Source organism: Pelophylax lessonae (genome assembly GCF_965119305.1).
Source record: "Pelophylax lessonae genome assembly, chromosome: 5".
Taxonomy (NCBI): Eukaryota; Metazoa; Chordata; class Amphibia; order Anura; family Ranidae; genus Pelophylax; species Pelophylax lessonae.
Window position 1 is genome coordinate 81,858,505 of NC_138772.1, and position 22,578 is coordinate 81,881,082.

General features: G+C 43.3%; 1 protein-coding gene across 1 annotated transcript in view; it reads right to left on the reverse strand.

The window, feature by feature from the left end:
- MPP7 (MAGUK p55 scaffold protein 7) overlaps positions 1 to 22,578 on the reverse strand; it is a 401,547-nt gene that overhangs the window by 233,912 nt on the left and 145,057 nt on the right. The window contains exon 5 of the mRNA XM_082259696.1: positions 7,616 to 7,747. Coding sequence (XP_082115822.1) covers positions 7,616 to 7,747 — 132 coding nt within the window. The remainder of the gene's footprint in view (positions 1 to 7,615; positions 7,748 to 22,578) is intronic.

Genomic DNA, 22,578 nt, shown 5'->3' on the forward strand with positions numbered 1-22,578 from the left:
CTCCGCCCCCTATACGCGTGGCGTCTTACGCTTTCGCGTCACGACTTCCTCGGTAGGGGTGGAGCTAATGACGGACCAGCACGTCTATATGTACACTGAACTCCTCCTCTAGAGGCGCAGTCTCCGGGTGTCCCCGGAAGCCGAAAAACTAGGTAGGACATGTAAAATCTCTGCATATTATGCTATAGCACTATGCAAGTACCGAAAAGACCGGATGGGCAAGGGGGACCCTCCAGCTAGACTCCCAACACATTGTCACACTTTAAAGTTGCGCACACTCATGGAATGGCTTCAAACTACAGTACATTCAATGACATTATCCATAAAGATGACCCTTTAAATGCCTTTACAGATTACTAAATTAACAGGAGATCTGGCATATTGCTCTCACTCTGATGTTTGCAGCGACACCTCACATGTTCAAGGTAGCCAGTTGTGTTTCACAAACGAGGCTTGGTTCCTGAAATAACGTAGGTGAATAGAAGGCTTGGTTAGCACTTCCTATATGCATTTCCAGGCCATATTTCAAAAAACTTTTTGGGTATGTCTCTACCATCTTTGCACAGCTAGAGAGTGACGTTTTTGCCCATTCTTTGCAAAATAGCTCCAGCTCTGTCAAATTGGATGGAGAGCGTCTGTGAACAGCAATTTCTGGATTTTGACTGGGCCATTCTAACACATCAATATCATTCCATTGTAGCTCTGGCTGTATGTTTAAGGTCAATGTCCTGCTGGAAGGTGAACCTCCACCCCAGTCTCCAGTTTCCTTCAGACTCTTAACAGGTTTTCGTTTAAGATTGCCCTGTATTTGACTCCATCCATCTTCCCATCAACTCTGACCAGCTTTCCTGTCTCTGCTGAAAAAAAGCATCCCTACAACATGATGGTGCCACCACCATGTTTCACAGTGGGAATGGTGTGTTCAGGGTGATGTGCAGTGTTCGTTTTTCACCACACTTAGCGTTTTGCTTTTAGGCCAAAACTATTGGTCTCATCTGCCCAGAGCACCTTCTTCCCCGTGTTTGCTATGTCCCCCACATGGCTTCTCACAAACTGCAAACAGGACATCTTATGGCTTTCTTTCAACAATGGCTTTCTTCGCGCCACTCTCCCATAAAGGCCAGATTTGTGGGCCTCGTCTGATTGCCAGCACACAGTGACTAAAGGCCCGTACACACGTACCGATCGTCGGCATACAAACGTCGGTGGACGAAGGATCTGCCGATTGTACGCGTGTTAGTATGGTGCCTCCGACAGATGTCTGCGCACAATCCGCGGACAAAAGTCTTTCGTGCAAACATGAAAATATTTGTATGCCGACACCAGAACGGACGATTGTTCGCCTGTCAGTACACAATTCGGCCGACAGACCGCAGATTTGCAAGACTGGGCATGCTCAGAAAATAGAAAACACAGGGAAAGTTAACCATTACATGACATCACTTCTGCAGTCGGCGGACAAAATTCTTGTGCTGTCCTTGTGCTGTCTTTGCACTTTTCAGCAGACACCGACATCCCGGGGAGAAAAGAGGAACATTTGTAAGCCGACCATCGGTACGTGTGTACGGGGCTTTAGGGTACAGTTCACACATTCAACCTTACTCCCAATTGCTCGTTGCTCAATAAATAGTGCAGGGGTGTTTGTTTTTAGTGTTTATTGTGGAACTTGGAAGGGAGAAGGGAATAGTGTGATACTCCAACTGGAACTATGTACAGTGGGTAAGGACAACTCTCATTGGCCTCACCGGGTTGCTTGTGGAAACAATCCCACGGCTTAGACCATACTGCCACATGTACGGAAAGGGTTAAGTCTCCTTGCTCTCTCTCCAGCAATAGCCTTGGTGATCTACAATCTCTTCAGGATACTCACTAGCATCCCCTTTATTGACACCCGTCCACTGACTCTTCTAGCTGCAGGAGTGGCCCCCCTCGGGTAAGGCATCTTGACACAGATCTGTACTCGCTGTACTGCAGAATCAGATCCTTCAGTGTCTCCCCTCTCAGTCAGCTCCCCAGGACCACCGGGTTCAGTTCCTCTCTGTTTAGAAACTCAGGTTGACTTCCTGAGGCTGCATGGCACCTCTACAGAGGAGGTGGCAGCTGCCCCCTCCCCCCAGGACTCCGCTATCCAGACAAAAGACTCCAAGCACATGTGCTCCTGGCTTTTATACAGTATCCCAGCATGCACCAAGGCACTTTCCTTTGCCAAATCACCAGGACTGTATTAAACGCCTGTGCATTCATTCGTCAGGTTTCCTCCCACTGTCCATTATGCCTCCCTATTGGACCAGTGGGAAACACTCTTCAGACAGACTGAGTTGCACCTGAACACATTGAGAAGACCTCACTAGCAGATCCTGCTCTCTGGTAGACAGAGAACAATATAGATTTACTTGCAATCCCTTTGGTAAGCGGACAGGAATCAAAAACAATACTCTCTTTCTAGCACCTACCTAGGAGGGTGTTACACACAGGTGGACTCTATTTACTAATTAGGTGACTTCTGAAGGCTATTGCTTCCAATAGATTTTAGTCAGGGGTATCAGAGTAAAGGGGGCTGAATACAAATGCACGCCACACTTTTCAGATATTTATTTGTAAAATAATTTTGAAAACCATTTATCATTTTCCTTCTACTTCACAATTATGTGCCACTTTGTGTTGGTCTATCACATAAAATCCCAATAAAATACATTTACGTGTTGGGTGACAAAATGTGGACAATTTCAAGGGGTATGAATACATTTGTAAAGGCACTGTATAGGCTTACGTGTAGGTAAAAAAATCACAAAGCGGACTTTAACACCACTTTAAAACATGAGGAAATGAACATGTATTACAAAGATGCACTGCATGTGTGTTTTACTTTGCCCTGACATATATTTTAAATTGAGCATTTCATCGGTTCCTAGTCATATTTATTTCACAAGCAAGTTTTACATTTTTCTATCTGTCACATATTTCTTTGCACTCTTTATTTCCACACTTACAATAATTACACTAATTTTCCCCTCTTGATGCTTTTTCAGTTGCCTTTGCCATTTTGGACCTCCTGTTTTTCAAACTTTACTGGTTTGGCAGCCACTACCGTACACAGAAGCAGCTATGTGCACAGAAATTGCTGCTGGAGATCACACTAATCTAATTATAGTACTTGTCAGTCATGTACAGTGCAGCTCACATCAACAACAGGAAAAGTATGCAGAAGTAGGAGTTTTTTTTTTTCCAGGACTAAGACCATGTAAATAACTTAGTATTTTTTATGTCTAAGCAATAGGTTTTACTACAAAATCAGAAAGGCAGGTAGGTTAGTGCCATGTGTGCATATTAAGCGTTACTTGTCATTTATGCTTTAAAGCAGTATGCTGCTTATTCACAAGACTGGAGTTCTCCTTTAACACCTCCCTGGCTGGAAGGCAGATGGAGAGAAACGCTGAGAGGCTGAGTACTAGAGAGCGGAAATGCGTTCATGCAGAGAATATCATACTCTTGATTTTTTGCTCTTCGCCTTTTCCAGATATCCCTGAGCAGCTATCATCTTTCTGCTGATGACTATCCAGGGCTGAGCAGGCTTTGGTCCTAGATATTGCGGCACAATACACCTACTCTGCTCAGCAGGCATTCGAAAGGATTTTACAATAACCATTATCAATCATGCAGCTGAATGAGATACAAACAAGACACGGACACTTCATTTTATGACTCTGCTAACTAAATAATACAAGTGAGTTACAGTATAACAATAAATCTAGGTACCTTGTGTTTATGTGACATGATACATCATACAGGAGGGGAGATAATAGGGAGGATGTACCAGAAACGCACTTTCATTAAAGTATTAGTATTAAAGAATGGACAAAGTAAGGAGTAATAGGAGCGTGTCTAACTGTAAACTCGTCAGGATATAAAATCACCTAAGCTAGCGTTATCAATGATATGCAGCGGTTCACAATCACATAACTTCTCAGATCCGTAAGACCTTCAAAACCTGGGAAACCCAAATAGGCAAGGCTTGACTTTTCCTCCGAATGTTGAGAACCGACCCACCTCCTGCAACTTTCCACTGGTTTTAATGCGATGGCCAGCATCAAAAACTAGTAGGGTATTTTGTAGAGGGAATAGGATTGCAGATATTCAACACACCCGAAAGGGATAGATACCTGCAGTGGCTAGATATCAGAAAAGTGGCAGGGTTTAAAGACATGGGTCAAAAAAACTAAGAGGTTTCCAGTCACAACTTACCAACCAGCCAGCGACCAACCGAATTGACCTGTCTAAAAGTATGCGTTAAAAACAGGGGTTTGGTTGCACACATTTGCAAATACATGTGTAAAGGAGGGGTGGGCTCCCTCTAGTCACCTGTCCTCCATCTATCCCATTAAATGCATGTGCTCTCATTGTAGAGACTCTTTAAATTGTAGAGTTAGGGACTTCAGATCACAGGGTGTCTTGTCGGGGCCTGCAGCTTACGCATGTATTTGCAAATGTGTGCAACCAAACCCCTGTTTTTAACGCATACTGTTAGACAGGTCAATTTGGTTGGTCGCTGGTTGGTTGGTAAGTTGTGACTGGAAATCTCTTCGTTTTTTTGATCTGCGTCCGCCTTTCCAGTGCTCCTTACCACTAAGACCAGTTATAGGTGGAGGTGGTGACCACTTTGTGCTTTAAAGACATGGGCCATTGTAAAAGTAAGTATACAGCATCTTCTTTTACAGCATAGGCTTTGTTTAATGACAAGGTCAGTTTAAGGCACCTTTTACATGGGGAGGCTCTGATTTGAACAACAGGGAATCCGTCTGCTGATCAGAGTAGAGCAGGCGAGTGACAGGTCCATGTCCGCTCAGTTTAAGCAGAGCAGACATGGACAGAGCCCAATCTACTCTATAGGAAGTCGGGAGTAAATGGGTTTGGGTGTAAATGTAATTTCATTTACACCCAACCGCCCTGCGATCCGATTCACCAAGAAGGAAGGGGGCGGACCCCCTTCTGTTTCCTTTTAGCAGACCAGATCAGAATGAGGTAGGCGGGTGTAAAAAGACACAAGTCTTTTTTACACCCACCGGTCCATAAGGATAAATAGATCATCCAATCAGGTCCACCTGAAGAACTGACAGGTGGACCTGAATGGACGCTCCGTGTAAAAGGGGCCTAAGGCCTCGTTCACAGAAGTGCATGCACCCAGTGCTAGTGTTTTTGGGGTAACAGCAAATCAGCTCTTCTTGTAGGTGTATGGGTGCAAAAAAACTATGGTGGAAAATCTAAAAAAAACAACAGGTTTATGCTAAGCCCTGACTATATACCTTTAGACACAATAAGAATTATAGTTACAGAAAATAGTCTCTGGAATTGAAATCATAAATAGAGTTGGTTTTAAGAAAAACTACACGAAAAAGCAACTAAATGTATTGAAAAGTGAGTGAATGTAATGAAAAGACGCTATTAAAAAAACATTGCTGGGGCTAAAAAGAGATCCTTTAGGTATTTTTCTTTCAATGTCCATCCTTAGTATGGTTGTGTGGCCACCTTTCCACACTCTTTCAGTAGCTGGCACCAAGTGAGACAACCCCCATATGGGGTAACCTCATTCTGAAGATCTAATTTATTTTACATATCTTCATACTAGATATCTCATGGAGGGGTGATTTTTCAATGGTCTGCATAGTGGGTAAAAGACATGTCTCAAAATATAATAAAAAATTATTATATAATCATTACCTTTGTTAGTCAGAAAAGCCTCTCCCAAGTTTATTTCAGATTTTGGTTTCACCTTCTTACTAAGAAGGCAAAGCCCACCAAATATCATACATCACAATGCCATATGTGCCATACATCATGGAATTAAACGAAGGCATGGCCAAAACAAACTTACGGCTGCAAATGTTTGAAATCATTATCAGCCACCTCCTGACTACAAGTTATCAGGGTGGCTTTAAAGCCGCTGATCACTTCTATGGGTGGCAGAGTGCGGGTCCATAAAATAAATTTGTCAGAAGGGTGAGAGCAATGCTACTGGAGGAGAGATCCAACATGAGATATTTCCTCTGTAATGTGAACCTGGAAGAGCTCTGCTTTGAGCAATTCTGGGTTCACAGCTGTCAGATTATGGCAGGCTGTGGCCAGGTAAACAGCAGATTAAGTAGAGTCTGTACTCAGTTTATTACGGCAGCGGAGCTATCGGGGGTCTAATAGACCCTTAATGTTTCTCTATAAAGAAGACATGTCATCAGCACAATGCTATCACACGGGAGGTGTTATAAGCCCGGACATTAAAGCAATTAATTTGAAGTAGTTGTAAACCCTACATATACCCAGTGAAGTGATTGGCCTCAGGTGATACACAGAGATTAAATAAATAGGTTGTATCTGTTTATCTGCGGTCTTCTCTTCTCTACATCCAAAGTGCTGAATTTTTACAGCTTGTCAGAGCTTTCAGAAAGCAGGGGGCGGGGAGCTGAAGTTACACTCAGGAGAGCTGAGAGCTAGTTGGTTGGAAGGAAGGGACACACCCCCCTTCAAACAGGGACACACCCTCCTTCACACAGCACACAGTGACTCATGCAGATAGCAGAGGAATGAGGCAGCAGACAGAAATTACACTTAATGCACTTAATTGAGATTAGGTACACACTATAGAATGATATGATTTGGTAATATTTCATATCTGAGGCTTCAAACTTCTTAAAGTAAAAAAAAAAAAAAGCTAAAACAATAAATAATGAAATTTAATATAGAAAAAAAAGCCACAAATGCACACACATACCTAAAATATGCACGCCTAGAACACATTTACGTAAAAGCTGATTGTACAACACTTGTAGGGCATTGCTGCACACATCAGACTTGGAGGAATAGTTTAAAGACCATAATGAACAGTTAACTCTAAATTAATGAGCTATAGAGGTTTTTAAAGTGTCATCTATGTAAAATTATATGTGAAATTTTAGGTAACCTCTGTTTTGCCACTACACACAATTTTGAGGTCTGATGCGTTTAGTATTAATTTACTCCACACAGTCTCATCTTTTCTATTTTACAAAAATGGGGGATTATAAAAATAATAATGTATTGTTTACATAAACAGAAGATCCAGAAAATATGTAATGCTTTTGGTGGTTATAAGTAATTTTCAGGACATAAATGCACATTTTAGAATATCTGTTATATAAATGGTCTGGCATCAAAAGGGTTACACTACTTCATGGGGCCCTCTTAATCCACCCAATGTCCTGATGCCAGGTCCTGAAATCTATCCCCACTTCTGGTTTCCATTCATGTGACGAAGTCCCATGACAAAGAGCCTGAAGAGAAGTCTGAGATAAACTCACTGTGCTCTGCATGTGCCATGCTGAGCAGAGGTCTGGACAGGGGGTGGAATCACCATGCCTAGAGGGTCTGATGGTGGCTTATATATGTGGTATATACATGCAAACATATGCACAAATTCACAATTTTGTTTAGCGAAATGCCATTTCATAGAAACAGATTTAATGTTCTACCATCATCTAAAAAAAAAAAAAAAAGAGCCCAGTTGAAGAGGCAGCACAAACAATGATTCTCTTTGACACTTGGGAGGAATTAACTTTAAAATAAAATGTAGAGTGTTGGCATCTCTCACCAGAGGTTCTCTGTTCTTCACAAGCCGAATGATTTTCACGGAATCTTCATCATCATCAATGTCTTCTGGCATGGGAGGAAGGACCGGGTCATAGCTCTTCTGAGCTACTGTGTCATGTACTGACAGCAAGGCCTACAAAGAAACAAGAGAGAGGGTTACTAGAGACCAAACTCCTATGACACAGTTGCAGTACCTGTACAGTATGACACAATACCGCCCCCTGTAGCCAAGGGTCTAATTGCTCATGTGGAAGAATCATTATTAGGTGGAACTGAATATGGTTAATAAAGTATTTTGTATCCCGCGCTCCCTATTCCATGCAATGCTAACAGTAATAATATGTAAATATGTAATATGAGGCGTTCAGTTGGAGGACGTTGTGCAGGACAAACTCTGACTTTGCCCTTCACACCAATCTTTCCAGTACCAAAACCCAGGACCCATTTGTCAGGGGGGAAATCAGGCTGCAGAACAAATTTCCAGACCTACGAAGAGACAGAGGGGATATGATAGAAACTTTTAAATACATAAAGGGAATCAACTCGGTAAAGGAGGAGAGCATATTTAAAAGAAGAAAAACTACCACAAGAGGACACAGTTTTAAATTAGAGGGGCAAAGGTTTAAAAGTAATATGAGGAAGTATTCCATTACTGAGAGAGTAGTGGATGCATGGAATAACCTTCCTGCAGAAGTGGTAGCTGCAAATACAGTGAAGGAGTTTAAGCATGCATGGGATAGGCATAAGGCTATCCTTCATATAAGATAGGGCCAGGGACTATTCATAGGATTCAGATATATTGGGCAGACTAGATGGGCCAAATGGTTCTTATCTGCCGACACATTCTATGTTTCTATGTTTCAGTTTAACAGAGTTTATATCTAGAGACATTCTAGAGCTGCACAATTCTGGATAAAATGAGAAACATGATTTTTTTGCTTAAAATAATGACCAAGATTCTCTAATGATTCTCAGCGTAACATCATCTTTCATATTATGCAAAAAAAAAAAAATTTAGTTTTAGTTTAAGTTTTTTTTTTTTTAATTTAAGTGTATTTGTTTCCAAAAAAACGTGTGTTGAAAGACCTCTGCGCAAATACAGTGTGACATAAAATATTGCAACGACCGCCATTTTATTCTCTAGGGTCTCTGCTAAAAATGTTATATATATACACATACATACACACACAGTATCTTACAAAAGTGAGTATACCCCACACATTTCCGTATATTGTTTATTATATCTTTTCATGTGACAACACTTTGCTACAATGTAAAGTGTAAAAGAGGGATTGTGAGCGTACAGCTTGTATAACAGTGTAAATTTGCTGTCCCCTCAAAATAACTCAACACACAGCCATTATTATCTAAGCTGCTGGCAACAAAAAAGAGTACACCCCTAAGTGGAAATGTCCAAATTGGGCCCAAAGGGTCAATATTTTGTGTGGCCACCATTTTTTACCAGCATTGCCCTAACCCTCTTGGGCATGGAGTTCACCAGAGCTTCACAGGTTGCCACTGGAGTCCTCTTCCACTCCTCCATGATGACATCACAGAGCTGGTGGATGTTAGAGACCTTGCGCTCCTCCACCTTCGTTTGAGGATGCCCCACAGATGCTCAATAGGGCTTAAGTCTGGAGACAAGCTTGGCCAGTCCATCACCTTTACCCTCAGCTTCTTTAGCAAGGCAGTGGTCGTCTTGGAGGTGTGTTTGGGGTCATTATCATGTTGGAATACTGCCCTGCAGCCCAGTCTCCAAAGGGAGGGGAACATGCTCTGCTTCAGTATGTCACAGTACATGTTGACATTCATGGTTCCCTCAATAAACTGTAGCCCCCCAGTGCCGGCAGCACTCATGCAGTTCCAGAACATGACACTCCCACCACCATGCTTGACTGTAGGCAAGACACACTTGTCTTTTTTACTCCTTACCTGGTTGCCACCACCCACGCTTGGCACCATCTCAACCAAATACATTTATTTTGGTCTCATCAGAACACAGGACATGAATCCAGTAATCCATGTCCGTAGACTTTTCTTCAGCAAACTGCGGGCTTTCTTGTGCATCAACTTTAAAAGAGGCTTCCTTCTGGGACCACAGCCATGCAGACCAATTTGATGCAGGGTTCGGCATATGGTCTGAGCACTGACAGGCTGACCCCCCACCCCTTCAATCTCTGCAGCAATGCTGGCAGCAATCATACATCGGTTTCCCAAAGACAACCTCTGGATATGACGATGAGCACGTGCATTCAACTTCTTTGGTCGACCATAACGAGTCCTGTTCTGAGTGGAACCTCTCCTGTAGAACCGCTGTATGGTCTTGGCCACCGTGCTGCAGCTCAGTTTCAGGGTCTTGGCAATCATCTTATATCCTAGGCCATGTTTATGTAGAGCAACAATTATTTTTTCAGATCCTCAGAGAGTTCTTTGCCATGAAGTGCCATGTTGAACTTCCAGTGACCAGTATGAGAGACTGGGAGCAATAACACCAAATTCAACACACCTGCTCCCCATTCACACCTGAGACCTTGTAACAGGGAAAATGGCTAATTGGGCCCAATTTAGATATTTTCACTTAGGGGTGTACTTGCTTTTGTTGCCAGCGGTTTAGACATTAATGGCTGTGTGTCGAGTTATTTTGAGGAAACAGTAAATTTACACTGTTATAAAAGCTGTACACTCACTATTTTGCATTGTAGCAAATCTCATTTCTTCAGTGTTGTCACATGAAAACATATGATAAAATATTTACAAAAATGTGAGGGGTGTATTCACCCCTGATAACCAGGTGGCTGGCTGCCATACAATCCTGCAACACTGAGGCCTGATGACGGAAGGCTTAGAAGGCACTGAGCACCCGAGTAGAGTGCGCCTTTATAGGGAAAGGAGGACCCTGACCCTTGATCGAATAGACCAGAATCACCGTCTGTCTGATCCATCTGGAAATGGTCGCAGAGGAAGAGGACAACCCTTTCTGAGGCCCATTCAAGAGCACAAATAGCGAGTCTGACTTTCTAAAAGACTTCGTAGCTGCCAAGTACACCCTAATCACCTGGACCACATCCAAGGCATGCAAAGCAATTTCCTTCAGATGTTTTGGCCTGGGGCACAGGGAGGGCAACAAAATGTCTTCATCCATGTGAAAATCAGAGACCACCATTGGAAGGAACAACTGACAGGGGCGAAGAACCACCTTATCTCTGTGAACCACCAAGTAGGGTGAATGAAAGGATAATGCCGCCAATTCCAGTGATAGCCGCCAAAAAGGCCACCTTCTGGGACAACGTAAGCAGGGGAATCTCCCGAATATTCCCAAAAGGAGGCTTCTGGAGGACTGAGAGCACCAAATTGAGGTCCCAAGGCGGTAATGGAGACCGCACTGGAGGAGCCAAGTGCCTAACTCCCTGAAGAAAAGTACACACCAGAGAGTGTGAGGCCAAGGGTCGCTGAAAGAAGACCGCCAAGGGGTACAACTGGCTCTTGATAGTACCAGGCCAGTTTTTTCTCAATCCCCTGTTGAAGGAAGGTCAAGATCCGAGCCACCAAAAAAGAGCGAGGATGAACCCCAAGAGACCCAAATCACGCAATGTACATCTTCCACGTACGATGGTAGATCTTCCTAGAAGTAGATTTCCTTCCTTTTAAAAGCGCTGGAATCACCGAATCAGACAAACCTCTACCCTTCAGCTCCTGGTGTTCAACAGCCAAGCTGTCAACGCCAGCTACTGTAAACCAGGATGGAAGATTGACGCTTGGGACAACAGATCCTCCCTGAGAGAAAGTTTCCAAGGAACGTCGGCGACCAGCTGCACCAGATCGGCGTACCAAGCCCGGCGAGGCCAGTCCGGGATCACTAAAACGACTGGAAATCCTTCTGCCTCGATCCTGCGTAGAAGCTTTAGAGGAGAGAAAGTGTAAATCAGGCGATACTGACCCCCATGGGGGCACCAGCACGTCTGTAGCATCTGCCAGAGGTCACGTGCCACAAACCTCTGCACCTTTCTAGTGAGCCAAGACGCAAACAGATCCACCATGGGGATGCCCCATCGGAGACACAACTGATGAAACATCTCTGAAAGAAGGGACCACTCCCCTTGACCAAAGCCTGCCGACTGAGGTATTCCGTCTGCCATATCTCCACCCTAGGAATGTGTACAGCGGAAAGGACTGGAACTAAATGTTCTGCCCACCTTAGAATGCCGGCTACCTCCAGAGCCGCCAGGACACTTTGTGTGCCCCCCTGGTGATTGACGTAAGCCACGGCTGTAGCATTGTCTGATTGACTGCGCACTGGACATCCCTAAAGACGATCCGTTCAATGTTCCAGGCACAGTCTGATCGCACGGAGTTCCAGGACATTGATCGGTAGTCTAGACTCTTCCAGTGTCCAGACCCCCTGAGCAGAATTTTTGCCAAGGACCCCTCCCCACCCGACCAGGCTGGCATCCATGGCGACCACTGTCCAATACAAGGGAAGGAAAGATTTGTCCAGCGAAAGCACTGGAGAACGAAGCCACCATATCAGGGACTCTTTCGTTCCCCGGCTTAACCGGATCTGATTGTCCAGAGACTGCGGATTGTTGTCCCATTTGCATAGAATCTTCCTTAACAGGGACCTTGTATAGAACTATGCAAATGGAACTGCCTCAAAGGTAGACACCATCAGGCCCAGCCCCCACATGTAAGTCCAGAGGGATGACCATCTGCTAGACAGCAGGAGACAAATTGCAGCCTGCATATTCTTGAGTTTGTCCAGAGGAAGGAGCGCTCTGGTTAAGGCCGAGTCCAGTGTCAGATGCAGATAGTCCAGCTTTGTGAACGAAACCAGAGCAGACTTCTGTAAATTCAGAATCCAGCCGAACTCCCTCAGAGTTTGTATGGTGATCTCCATGTTTTATACCAGAGTAGTAGGAGACTCCATTGGCAAAAGGAGGTTGTCCGAGTAGCCCAGTAACACGATCCCGTTGGAGTAACAATGCTTGCACCAGGGCTAACACTTTTGTGGAGACCCGAGGAGCAGAGGCGAGACCAAAGGGTAACGCCACAAACTGATAATGCTCCTCTCCCATGGCAAAGCGGAGGAAGCACTGGTGACTGCCACATATTGGAATGTGAAGGTATGCGTCCTTGATGTCGATAGAGACAAGAAAATCCCCCTGATGCAGGGATGCCACCACTGTGCGAATGGACTCAATTCTGAACTTCTGCACCCACACAAAGCAGTTCAGCGCCTTGAGGTGCATAATTGGATACACCTTGTCTTTCTTCCTGGGAACTGTAAACAGGTTTGAGTAAAACCCCTGAAAATGTTCAGATGTCGGATCCGGGACAATCCCCCCTTGAAGTAACAGGTCTTGCACTGCCCCAAAAAGACATGTAAGCGATCCAGGGACAGGCACACGTTGGAAGGAAAGAACCTTTCCAGAGTAAAGAACGAAAATCAATCTTGTAGCCGGACCCGTTTGACTTCGTGGACCCACTTGCCCTGGTTCAGGAAACCAGCGAAGACGTCCCCTCACCCCCGATATGGGTGAGGGTGCACCTTCATGCTGAAGGAGCCTTATCCACGGGGCTGGAAAAGCCTGCTCTCAACTTGCCAGACCAAGTTCGCTTGGATTCCCCCAGAGGAGGCCCTGAAAGGCTTTGGTCCCTTGTCAGTCGACCCTGAGGTACGAAAAAAACTTCTTATGAGCAGAGAAGGATGGCCCACGTCTACAACGAGGGTCCTTGCCCTTACTAGCCTGTGGAAAAAAGGTACTCTTCCCCCCCTGTGAGACCCTTAATGATGTCATCCAGGGTAGGTTAAAACAGGCGATCTCCTTGAAAAGAAAGATCGGTCAAGGCCTTTTCAGAAGTCTGGTCTGCAGACCAGCATTTGAGCCAAAAATTATGCTGAAGGATCACTGCTGAAACCGAGAGCCTAGCGACTAGGGGATCAGCATCCAAAGAGGCATCACAGATAAACTGCAGCCCCTGAACCAACCGGTCCGCCAGCTCATCAAAGGCAGGGGGGAGCTGCTCCCCCTCTAGGTCACGGCGTAAAAACTTAGTTTGTGACACCAGTGCAATGGTAAATACCGGCCTCAGTGCCGAACCAGCCACAGTGTACAGATTGCGGGCAACAGCCTCCACCTTCCTGTCAGCCGAGTCCTTAAAGACCGGGGACACTTCAACCAGAATCATCGTTTCTTTGTTCAATCCAGAGACTGGAGGGTCCGCCGCGAGTGGAATAGTCTACTTTTTAAGAAGATACTCCTCATAGGGGTACCACAGAGCAAATTGCTTAGGGACCACAAGGGGACGTTTTGGTCGTTCCCACTCTTTAGCAACAATTCTGTCAAAATAGGAGGGGAAAGTTAACACCTGGATGGCTTGGGAGTGCCAAAGGGAACCAACGCTTCTGTTGCAGCTTCAGCTGCATCCTCCATTTTTGAGGTCTCACGCACATATACAGTGTATCCACCAGCGCCATTTCATGCTTGGCTACAGGAGTGGAGGAATCATCCTCACTATCTGAGAACTCAGCAGAGTGACCCAAGTCCGCGGTGGTCGAATTAGATTCAGGATCTGAGGAGACAGATGAAATGGATGGTTGGGATCCAGAGGACCCTGCAGCCTCTGAGAGGGGTTTAGGTGGAGAGATCTGCTCCAAGGACTCCATAAGTCAATAGGGGAACCCCACATAAAAGGTATTAAAAAACACTGCTAAGGGACACCCCCACCACTCCGGTAGCATCACCCGGTCACCAGTAATAGAGCAATTAATCGATCCTCAGCAGAGAGGGAGAGGACTCCCCACCCAGCAGAAACAGTTATCTACAGCCACCAGGATAACCTGCACTCCACACGTGCAGTAATCAGGAAGTGAAGAGATCCAGGAGTCAGCACAAGGGGATGAGGAGGGACTCCCACCACCGAAATTGCCCCCCATAGGGTTCCACTGTCATGGCCGCCACTATTTTCAATGGCAAACCACTGCAAAACTGCACCACAGGGCTCCCGGTGACTCAGGAGGGATAATTAGACCTCAGAAAATGGTACAGGTAGGAAGGGGGGCCCCTGGTAGAAGCCCCCACCAGGTGCACCCCCCTCCCAGAGCCGATCGCCCAGTCACCAGTGGTGCAGCCTCCCGCCCCCATCGCCAGCACAGCACCCTGCCCCCAACCCAAGAGGTGGACAAGGCCACCCCACAGCTCCAAAGTTAGTAAAGGGGGGGCGATGGGGGGGCAAGATGGCCCACAGGAACCTCAAGACCAATGAGGGATAATGGAAAGGAGGGGAACGCGGGGGTCCAACCGTCCCATGGAGGGGCCCACGCCCACCCCACCCCAAAAGCCTCCAGGGGGAGAGGGGGGGCAGTTACTTACCATACCTGGAACCAGGCGGGCAACGCTTCAGACAGAACCTCCTCTCCATCAAAATGGGGGGTTGTTGGCCAGGAGGAAAGCTGCGACTCGGGTCGAGACCCTGTCATATGCGACCTCGCAAGATGTTTAACTCTGCATGCAGGTCTGCATGCACTCACTGGCCAGACTGGGTTGACCCCACTGGATCTAGATTATCCAGCTTGTCACCCAGTCCGGTAGCTGATTGTAGATCTCACAGGAAAATAAAAACAGGAGAAAAAAAATCTATCTGGGCGTAGCCAGACTTTTTTTCTGCATAGTGTCCTACTCATGTAGGGGGCAGTATAACCCAATGGCTAAGAAGAACAGGAGATGTGTCCGTCAATGAACGAAAGAGAAACATCATTTCCTGCTTGTGTGATTTGCTCACCAATTTTCCCAAAAGTCTGCCTAAGATGTAAGTCAGACTTCAGACATTTCCTGCAACAAAAATTTCATTTTTGGTGCGGTACTCCCAATAGGAACACGTCTAAAAGGGATGCAGGCCCAGCAGATTTCCTTATTAGTGCTCTGCAGCTCCAAAGCTGATATTTATGAAACCACTCCCATTAGACCCCACTAAGCAAAGGGGCAAAGAGGAACAAACAGTGATTTCTTTAGAATAACAAAAGGTAGGAATCTGCATCAAAGGTTTTTATAATCCTTGCAATGTAGATAGTTCACCCAGAGGGGAATGTTTATTTCTCAACAAAAGTGGAGTTATACTTTAATTAAAAAAAAAGAAAAGCATAGGCTTACATTTAATGCTTGTCCTGCTTCCATAATATGATTTTGTCTTTTGAAGAAAGAATCCCAATTATATATATTTTCCACACACTCCTACATTTAATCTAAGGATACATAATAAGGTTTTTAAGGGAAAAAGATTTAAGAAAAGAAGTATATAGACAAAACAGTAACTTTGTGTAATAAAGTGAGACCAGATGAAAGTGGTTTAAAGTCTGAGGAACAAAAAATTTACATGATTCAATTAAGCCCATTCTTGTAGAGAAGATGAGCATCAACACTTTTTCCATTCTGTGGAAAATCTATGGAAAGGAAACCCTTTTTTTCTAATATAAGAAACACAATCTTTGACACACCTAATATACTGCTCAGGACAAATATCAAATTCAGATCTTATAAGAGAGTTAAGCTGACCATACACTAATCAAATTGCATCCAGTTCCTGATAGACTGTCTGAAAACCACTTCATGGGTGGCACATTTGGTCCCCTCCAGCCCAACGTCCTTCGATTGAAAGATGGAAGGAGCTGGGTACAAAATGGACCCTGCTCTTGTCTTGATGCTGTCAGGATCATAGACTGCTAGAGAGTATGGGTGCAAACTAGAGCTGCACGATTAATCGTAACAGAATCGAGATCGCGATTCACTCCCCCTGACGATCTTAACATGACACTTGCTCGATTCTTTACATAGCTATGAGGGAGAAGCTGTCAAAAAAAAAAAGCCTCCCGCAAAAGCCTATCAGCATTAGTCTCCCACTGAACTGTAAACACAAATGATTACATTGTATCTTTTCTTTCCCTCTGCCGGAGGAAGGAAGTTTAACCTCTTAAAGACTAAACCTTTTTCCTACACTTGTTGCCTGCAAGTTAAATCAGTTTATTTTTCCTAGAAAAGTAGTTAGAACCCTCAAACATTTATATATATTTTTTTTTTAGCAGAGACCCTGCAGAATAAAATGGTGATTGTTATAAATTTTTATGTCACACTGTATTTGCGCAGCAGTATTTCAAACGCAATTAATACACTTTAATGAATAAAAAAATAAAAAAAATAAAACAAAACCGTAAAGTTATCCCAATTTTTTTTTATAATGTAAAAGATGTTACACAGAGAATCGTGAGAGAATCGTGATCTTTATTCCAAGCAAAAAAATTGTGATTCTCATTTTGGCCAGAATCGTGCAGCTCTAGTGCAAACGCTGAAGGAACCAGTCTATCTGCAGGGTTGAGCAGAGGATAGGGTAAAGTATATCACCTTTAATTGTTCCCCTAGACATAAGCGAGCAATTAACCTTTGGAGTGCTAGCACAGCCCCACTGCAAAATATATTTTTTTATTTGAATGGAGTTGAGCTTCAAAAAGGATCTTCAGTCACTCCTCTTATTCTTTTTTTTTTTTAGCTCCAATTACCTGTTATGCAATGTTGTCCTTGATTCTGATGTTCAGGTGCACAGCTGATCCAGCACTTTTCTGCTGCAATCCAAAGATCAGGTAGATCTTTAATAATTTTAGGAAACAATCCATCAACCACACTGGCATGGTGGTTTAGTCATAAGTAACAAAGAAGAGCTTCATGGGAGCATGATTTCAACACATCCAGGTAGAAGCACTAAGGGGTTGTGGAAGCACTAAGGTGTTCTCACACATAACTGCATCGCCTCAGTTTTACAAGACCAGGAGCCTGAAGTTTCACCTTCAAATAAATCTGAGATTGTTGATTGCAAGCCCAGACAAAATGACAATGCTTGATCTTATTAAAAAATGGGCTTAAAGTGGACCTGTCATTTGCCCATGCAGAGCAAAGTAATGGATTCAATTTAACTCAGACATCTCAGAAGCTTACACTTCTCTTCCTTTCATTTCTGCATAATGCTGTTTAGCCATTGGAAGCAAAAGGAAATCCCTGCATATGCTACATGTAGGCAGAGCCACAACTCAGACAGGGACAAGGACTTTCCATGTGACAAAGCTGTCTCAGGAATGAGTCACATGCTTCAAAATACTGAGAAGTACTAGGAATTGCATTTTGGCTTAAGACGCTCAATGAAAAGGCAGGGCATGGCACCACAGCCACAAAATTCCCCCTATTGTCTCAATGCCACTCCTTTCACATACTACAAACGATTTTCCATCTCCAGTATATCATTGTCCACGCCACCTAATGCCTTTTTCTGCTCCATCTTCCCTCACACTGCCTTCTGTCAACTCACTGTTTCCCACTGAAGCCTTTGTGCATCACACACTACACTTTACTGTCCACCCCATCTTCTGCTATACTACCTTCTGTTCATCTTTGGCCAACCCCATCTCCCCACCACTCTGTTTGCTCTATCTTCTGATACTACCCTTTATCACAATCTGCTCTCTTTCCTACCTGAGCCACCTTCTTGGCATGCATGGAAGAATTGCTCAATAGGATGGAAGTCATACTATAGGAATATGATTAGGTAGAGAATAAAACTATGTACACTGAACTTTATTTATATGGTAAATATCTGAAGTAAAGGTTAAAGGAAGATTTTGCTTAAGGTATTTTAATTCCAATAAAAAGTATGATTTAAAACAAGGCAGTGGGCAGTATATTGGGTGCTGTAGACCAACAGCGTTAATCTGAATTCTGCAGAATCACTTTCTGCACAGCCAAAAATATTCTTAAAACAATATTTGACATATCATTAACTTGCTTATTAATATAACTAGAGTTTTACTTGATTAGGCAAACAAAATAAGTTCATTGCAATATCAACCATGGAGGTTGAATAGAACTAGCTTGCTTCTTCTGTAAAGTGGGAACCCAACCAAAAAACTTCAAACAAAACAATTCACTCTCCAAAATGTTGGCAGCAGATTCCTTACAAAAAGAATCAACTTTAATTGTAATTACAACCCAAAATGCCAATCACTTCTATTTTGTCCCAGAGCCAGAGAAAAGAAGGACAACATAATTGGCTCAGGCAGAAGGAGCTAAGCGGCTCTTAATCCAATATTTATTTTGTTTGGGAAAATACGGCAAGCCGCAAGCACGATAGGTCAGTAACGCGCTCCAGAAAGGAAAACAGAAGAGAAACAGCAGACAAAAAGCATAGAAAAAGAGACATTTTCAGAAGGTTGTTCAATTACAGTATTTACTCAGGAATTATCCCCCGTCAACACTTGACTGCTAGTACTGACATATAGGGGAAAATAAAGCTTCACGTCCACATGCCGATCCTACTGGAACCGACTGTACAATTCCAATTGTTCAAGAAATATGAAGACAATTTGTGTGCAGACACATCTTCACTTTTAATACAATCGGACACTTATTTTGGCCTGAACAAAAATATTAAAGCTTGATATAATTTAAAAAAATATATTTTTAAAATCTTTTCTAAGCAGCTTAAAGTATGTTGCCTATTACAAGGTCCAGAACTGGGTCTTTTCTGGGTTAAGCGCTTGACCCATTCGACCCACTTCCTTTGAGCCCAGGGTGTCATGAACCCACTTCTAAAAGGTGCATCAAGCTGCCCTAAATCACAGGTAACCACTGCAGAGAGCAGTGCTAGGACTTGACCTGTCCGACAGGTGGAATAGGAGGACCCATGAATTAATGTGACTGGATCAACAAGCGCTGGAAAAAAGGAACGTACATAAACATTAAAAAAAAAAAAATAAAGGCAAGGGGCAACCTGGACTTGGACTTTAGGTGTTTCTAAAGACAATAAATCTATTTAGAATAGAATAGGGAAGAATTAGAACCCCTTTGAGGTTTTTTTTTTTTTTTGCTGTGTCCCCACTGGAAGATTAATCTTTTTGTGACCAAATTTGTTTTTTATTCTTTTATGGCTATACGCTAGGGGTCCCATTGTTGGCATTCCTATAGATTACATTAAAAGCGCACTTTCTTGAGGTGCTTTTATATGGTAGTGTGGCTTCTACATATACAATGAAATGTTAAAAACAAGTAAAATACCTCAAAGCTTTACAGAGGTCTTAGTTATAATGACAGCAAAGCTTGAACAAAAGAAAACCTAAAAACCACCGTTGTTTGGGAGACACCATGGTCCCCTTTCTCAAGACGACACCATTTTTGCTGTATGGATTCTCACTGTATAACCATTGGCCATGCACCAACCTCCTCTCAATATTTAATGTGAAGGTGCAGGGTGGAATTTTATTAAGCAATAAAAAACTGACAGGGCTAAGCCTTTCATACTATATCCTAGCTTTTCTCAACCTTGTTACCCCAGAGAAACCCTTGAAATAATTTTCAAGTCTCAGGGAACCCTTATTAAACCAATACATTTGTGACCTGTTGGAAGAATGCCTTACAGACAGCTAAAACAATTACTATGCAACTATACAAACACCATAAAATGGGAGGTCAGTCAGCCACAGCCCAAGGAACCCTAGCAACATCTATAGGAGCATTAGTGGGTCCATGGGACTCAGTTTGAGAATAGTTGTTCTATCCGAAAGAAACAAAAACAAAGTTTTGTTTTTATATACACTTTAAACCCCAACACCACCAAATTTGTTTTTTCTTTTCAGGGAGTGGGGAAAAACTAGAACCTCAATGGAATTTGTATTGTTGTCTTACCTGTTTGGAAACCTAAAGGAAATCTATGGTCACGACATATATTTCCATTTTATAACAGCAGCTTTCTAATAGTAATACAAACAATAGTTATATTTGACAATCCAGTATAAGCTTACTTGAAAAATCTAATTTCCTATTGTGAGTTCTGCCTGTCTGCTGGCCATCTCTTTCCACAACTTTCTGGATTCCCTGCATGCTTTGCCACTTCTCCTCTGCTGTTTACTTTCAGTTTTTAAGGACTAAATATCCCATAGTAACTTGCTGCCTGCAAGCTGTGAGACCTGCACTAACCTTGCCTCCTGAAACTCCTCTTCCCAGTACCTCCGTAGTTCAAAGGACAAGCTCTGTGAAATGTGACACAGCAGTGCCTCCTCACAGGGCATAGTGAACACGTGTAACAGAGTTAAAGTAAATAATTGCTTGGGATTCCTCACAATGCAAGTTTCCAGGCTTCAAGATTGTTCAGAATAATTATATTAAGCTAAAAATAATTTATTTCAGGTTCTAATATAGCACAGTCAATTTATGCAGTGCTTCACTTATATATTGTACATTCACATCAGTCTTTGCCCTCAAGGAGCATGCAATGTCAAGCTGCTGTTTCCAAAGCGAGCCAAGTCTTTTCTTGTATTAAGAGAGGCATGGTCAGCAGAGACATCATTTTACCCCTGTACAAATCATTAGTAAGACCTCATCTGGAATATGGAATTCAGTTTTGGGCACCAGTTCTCAAAAAGGATATTGGGGAATTGGAGAAAGTGCAGAGAAGAGCAACCAAACTGATAAGAGGCATGGAGGAGCTCAGCTATGAGGAAAGATTAGAGGCACTGAATTTCTTCTCTCTTGGGAAGGGGAGATTAAGGGGGTGTGACGGACATGGGAATCGGATCCCTGCCATCCTTACTAACTCATGACAAAGGACTGGCCAATCTCACACCACGCTGTAACTTATGTGACAATGCCACTCTCAGCTGCACCCTGCACAAAGATTTTCCAGCTCGCAGGATCACAATCTAGGTGCCAGCAGCCTGAGCGTGATCTTCACTTTGCTAAGCAATTAACCCTTTAACTGCCATCACCACCCTTTATATTCAAGTGGGAGGAAACTTTAGCAATACCAATTATGACTTTAGAATAATCGTCTGTAACACAAACTGTCACCACAGACAGGTATGTTCATAGGATTTATCCTATACAATAGCACTCTTCAAGAGATAGGTTCTTTTTTAGCTTGCATTAAGAGCTTAGGGACAAGGTTAACACTTTTCAAAATAAGGCTTTAATAATGAAAAGGTCAAAATTGGTGCAAAATAAATATTTACAGAAAAAAGGTGATTCAATGAAATAAAGACATAATTCAGCAACAGATGAGCCAGGTGTTATCAGTTCTCAAGCTTGACAGATGTTCCTGATTTGTTGGTAAAGGAGAACTTACAACTGTCTTAGCATCTCCCTTTTTCTCTTGGATCAAAGAGGTGTTAACAGATGCCTGTGACCAATAAAACGGAGTGTCCATGGGCTGCCCTGGATTTATGACAATATCTTGACCCTCCTCTACAGACAGTTTTACACCACTATTCATATCTTCCAATATGTAGTGGTTGCATTCTTGAAACTGATAGATTATTGTTCAGCATTAAATTTTGCATCCAGGGATACTAAACATCTGACCGCTATCTTCCCTTCTACATGTGTTGGCGTATTCATGTATGAACTTGATTCATTCAGTGTGACGTTCCTTATTTAAATATATACTTATTAATTAATAACCTGTCATGTTACCGTCTGAGTTCATGAATCGTGTGTGGATTTGTAAGGTTTTGAATTGGGCACAGTTCTCGAATTGCCTTTTACAATTCCCATTAATTCTGGGTATTCTTTTATGGCATGCTATGTATCCTTAACGGATTTGGTCATAGTTTTACGATAGGCCTGGACATCAGAACAGACATCCTACCGGGACTCAATTAGCTGTTTACAGCTCTGCACAGGCCTAAGCGCTGGTTTCTGAGGTCTCTGAGTTGAGATAACGGCTCTTTTGAAGTATAAATACTAAAGGCAAATCTTTGCATTCCTTGAATTAAAGGAGGAGGGAGGGGATAAGATCACTGCTGCAATGTGTAACGGTTCTGCAAGATTGTCATGGTTGACCTATGATTACTGAACAACATGGCCGCTAGCTACAGTTTTTCATGTGTCCAGTACGTGATATCATTACAGGGGGGGATATGATAAACATGTATAAATA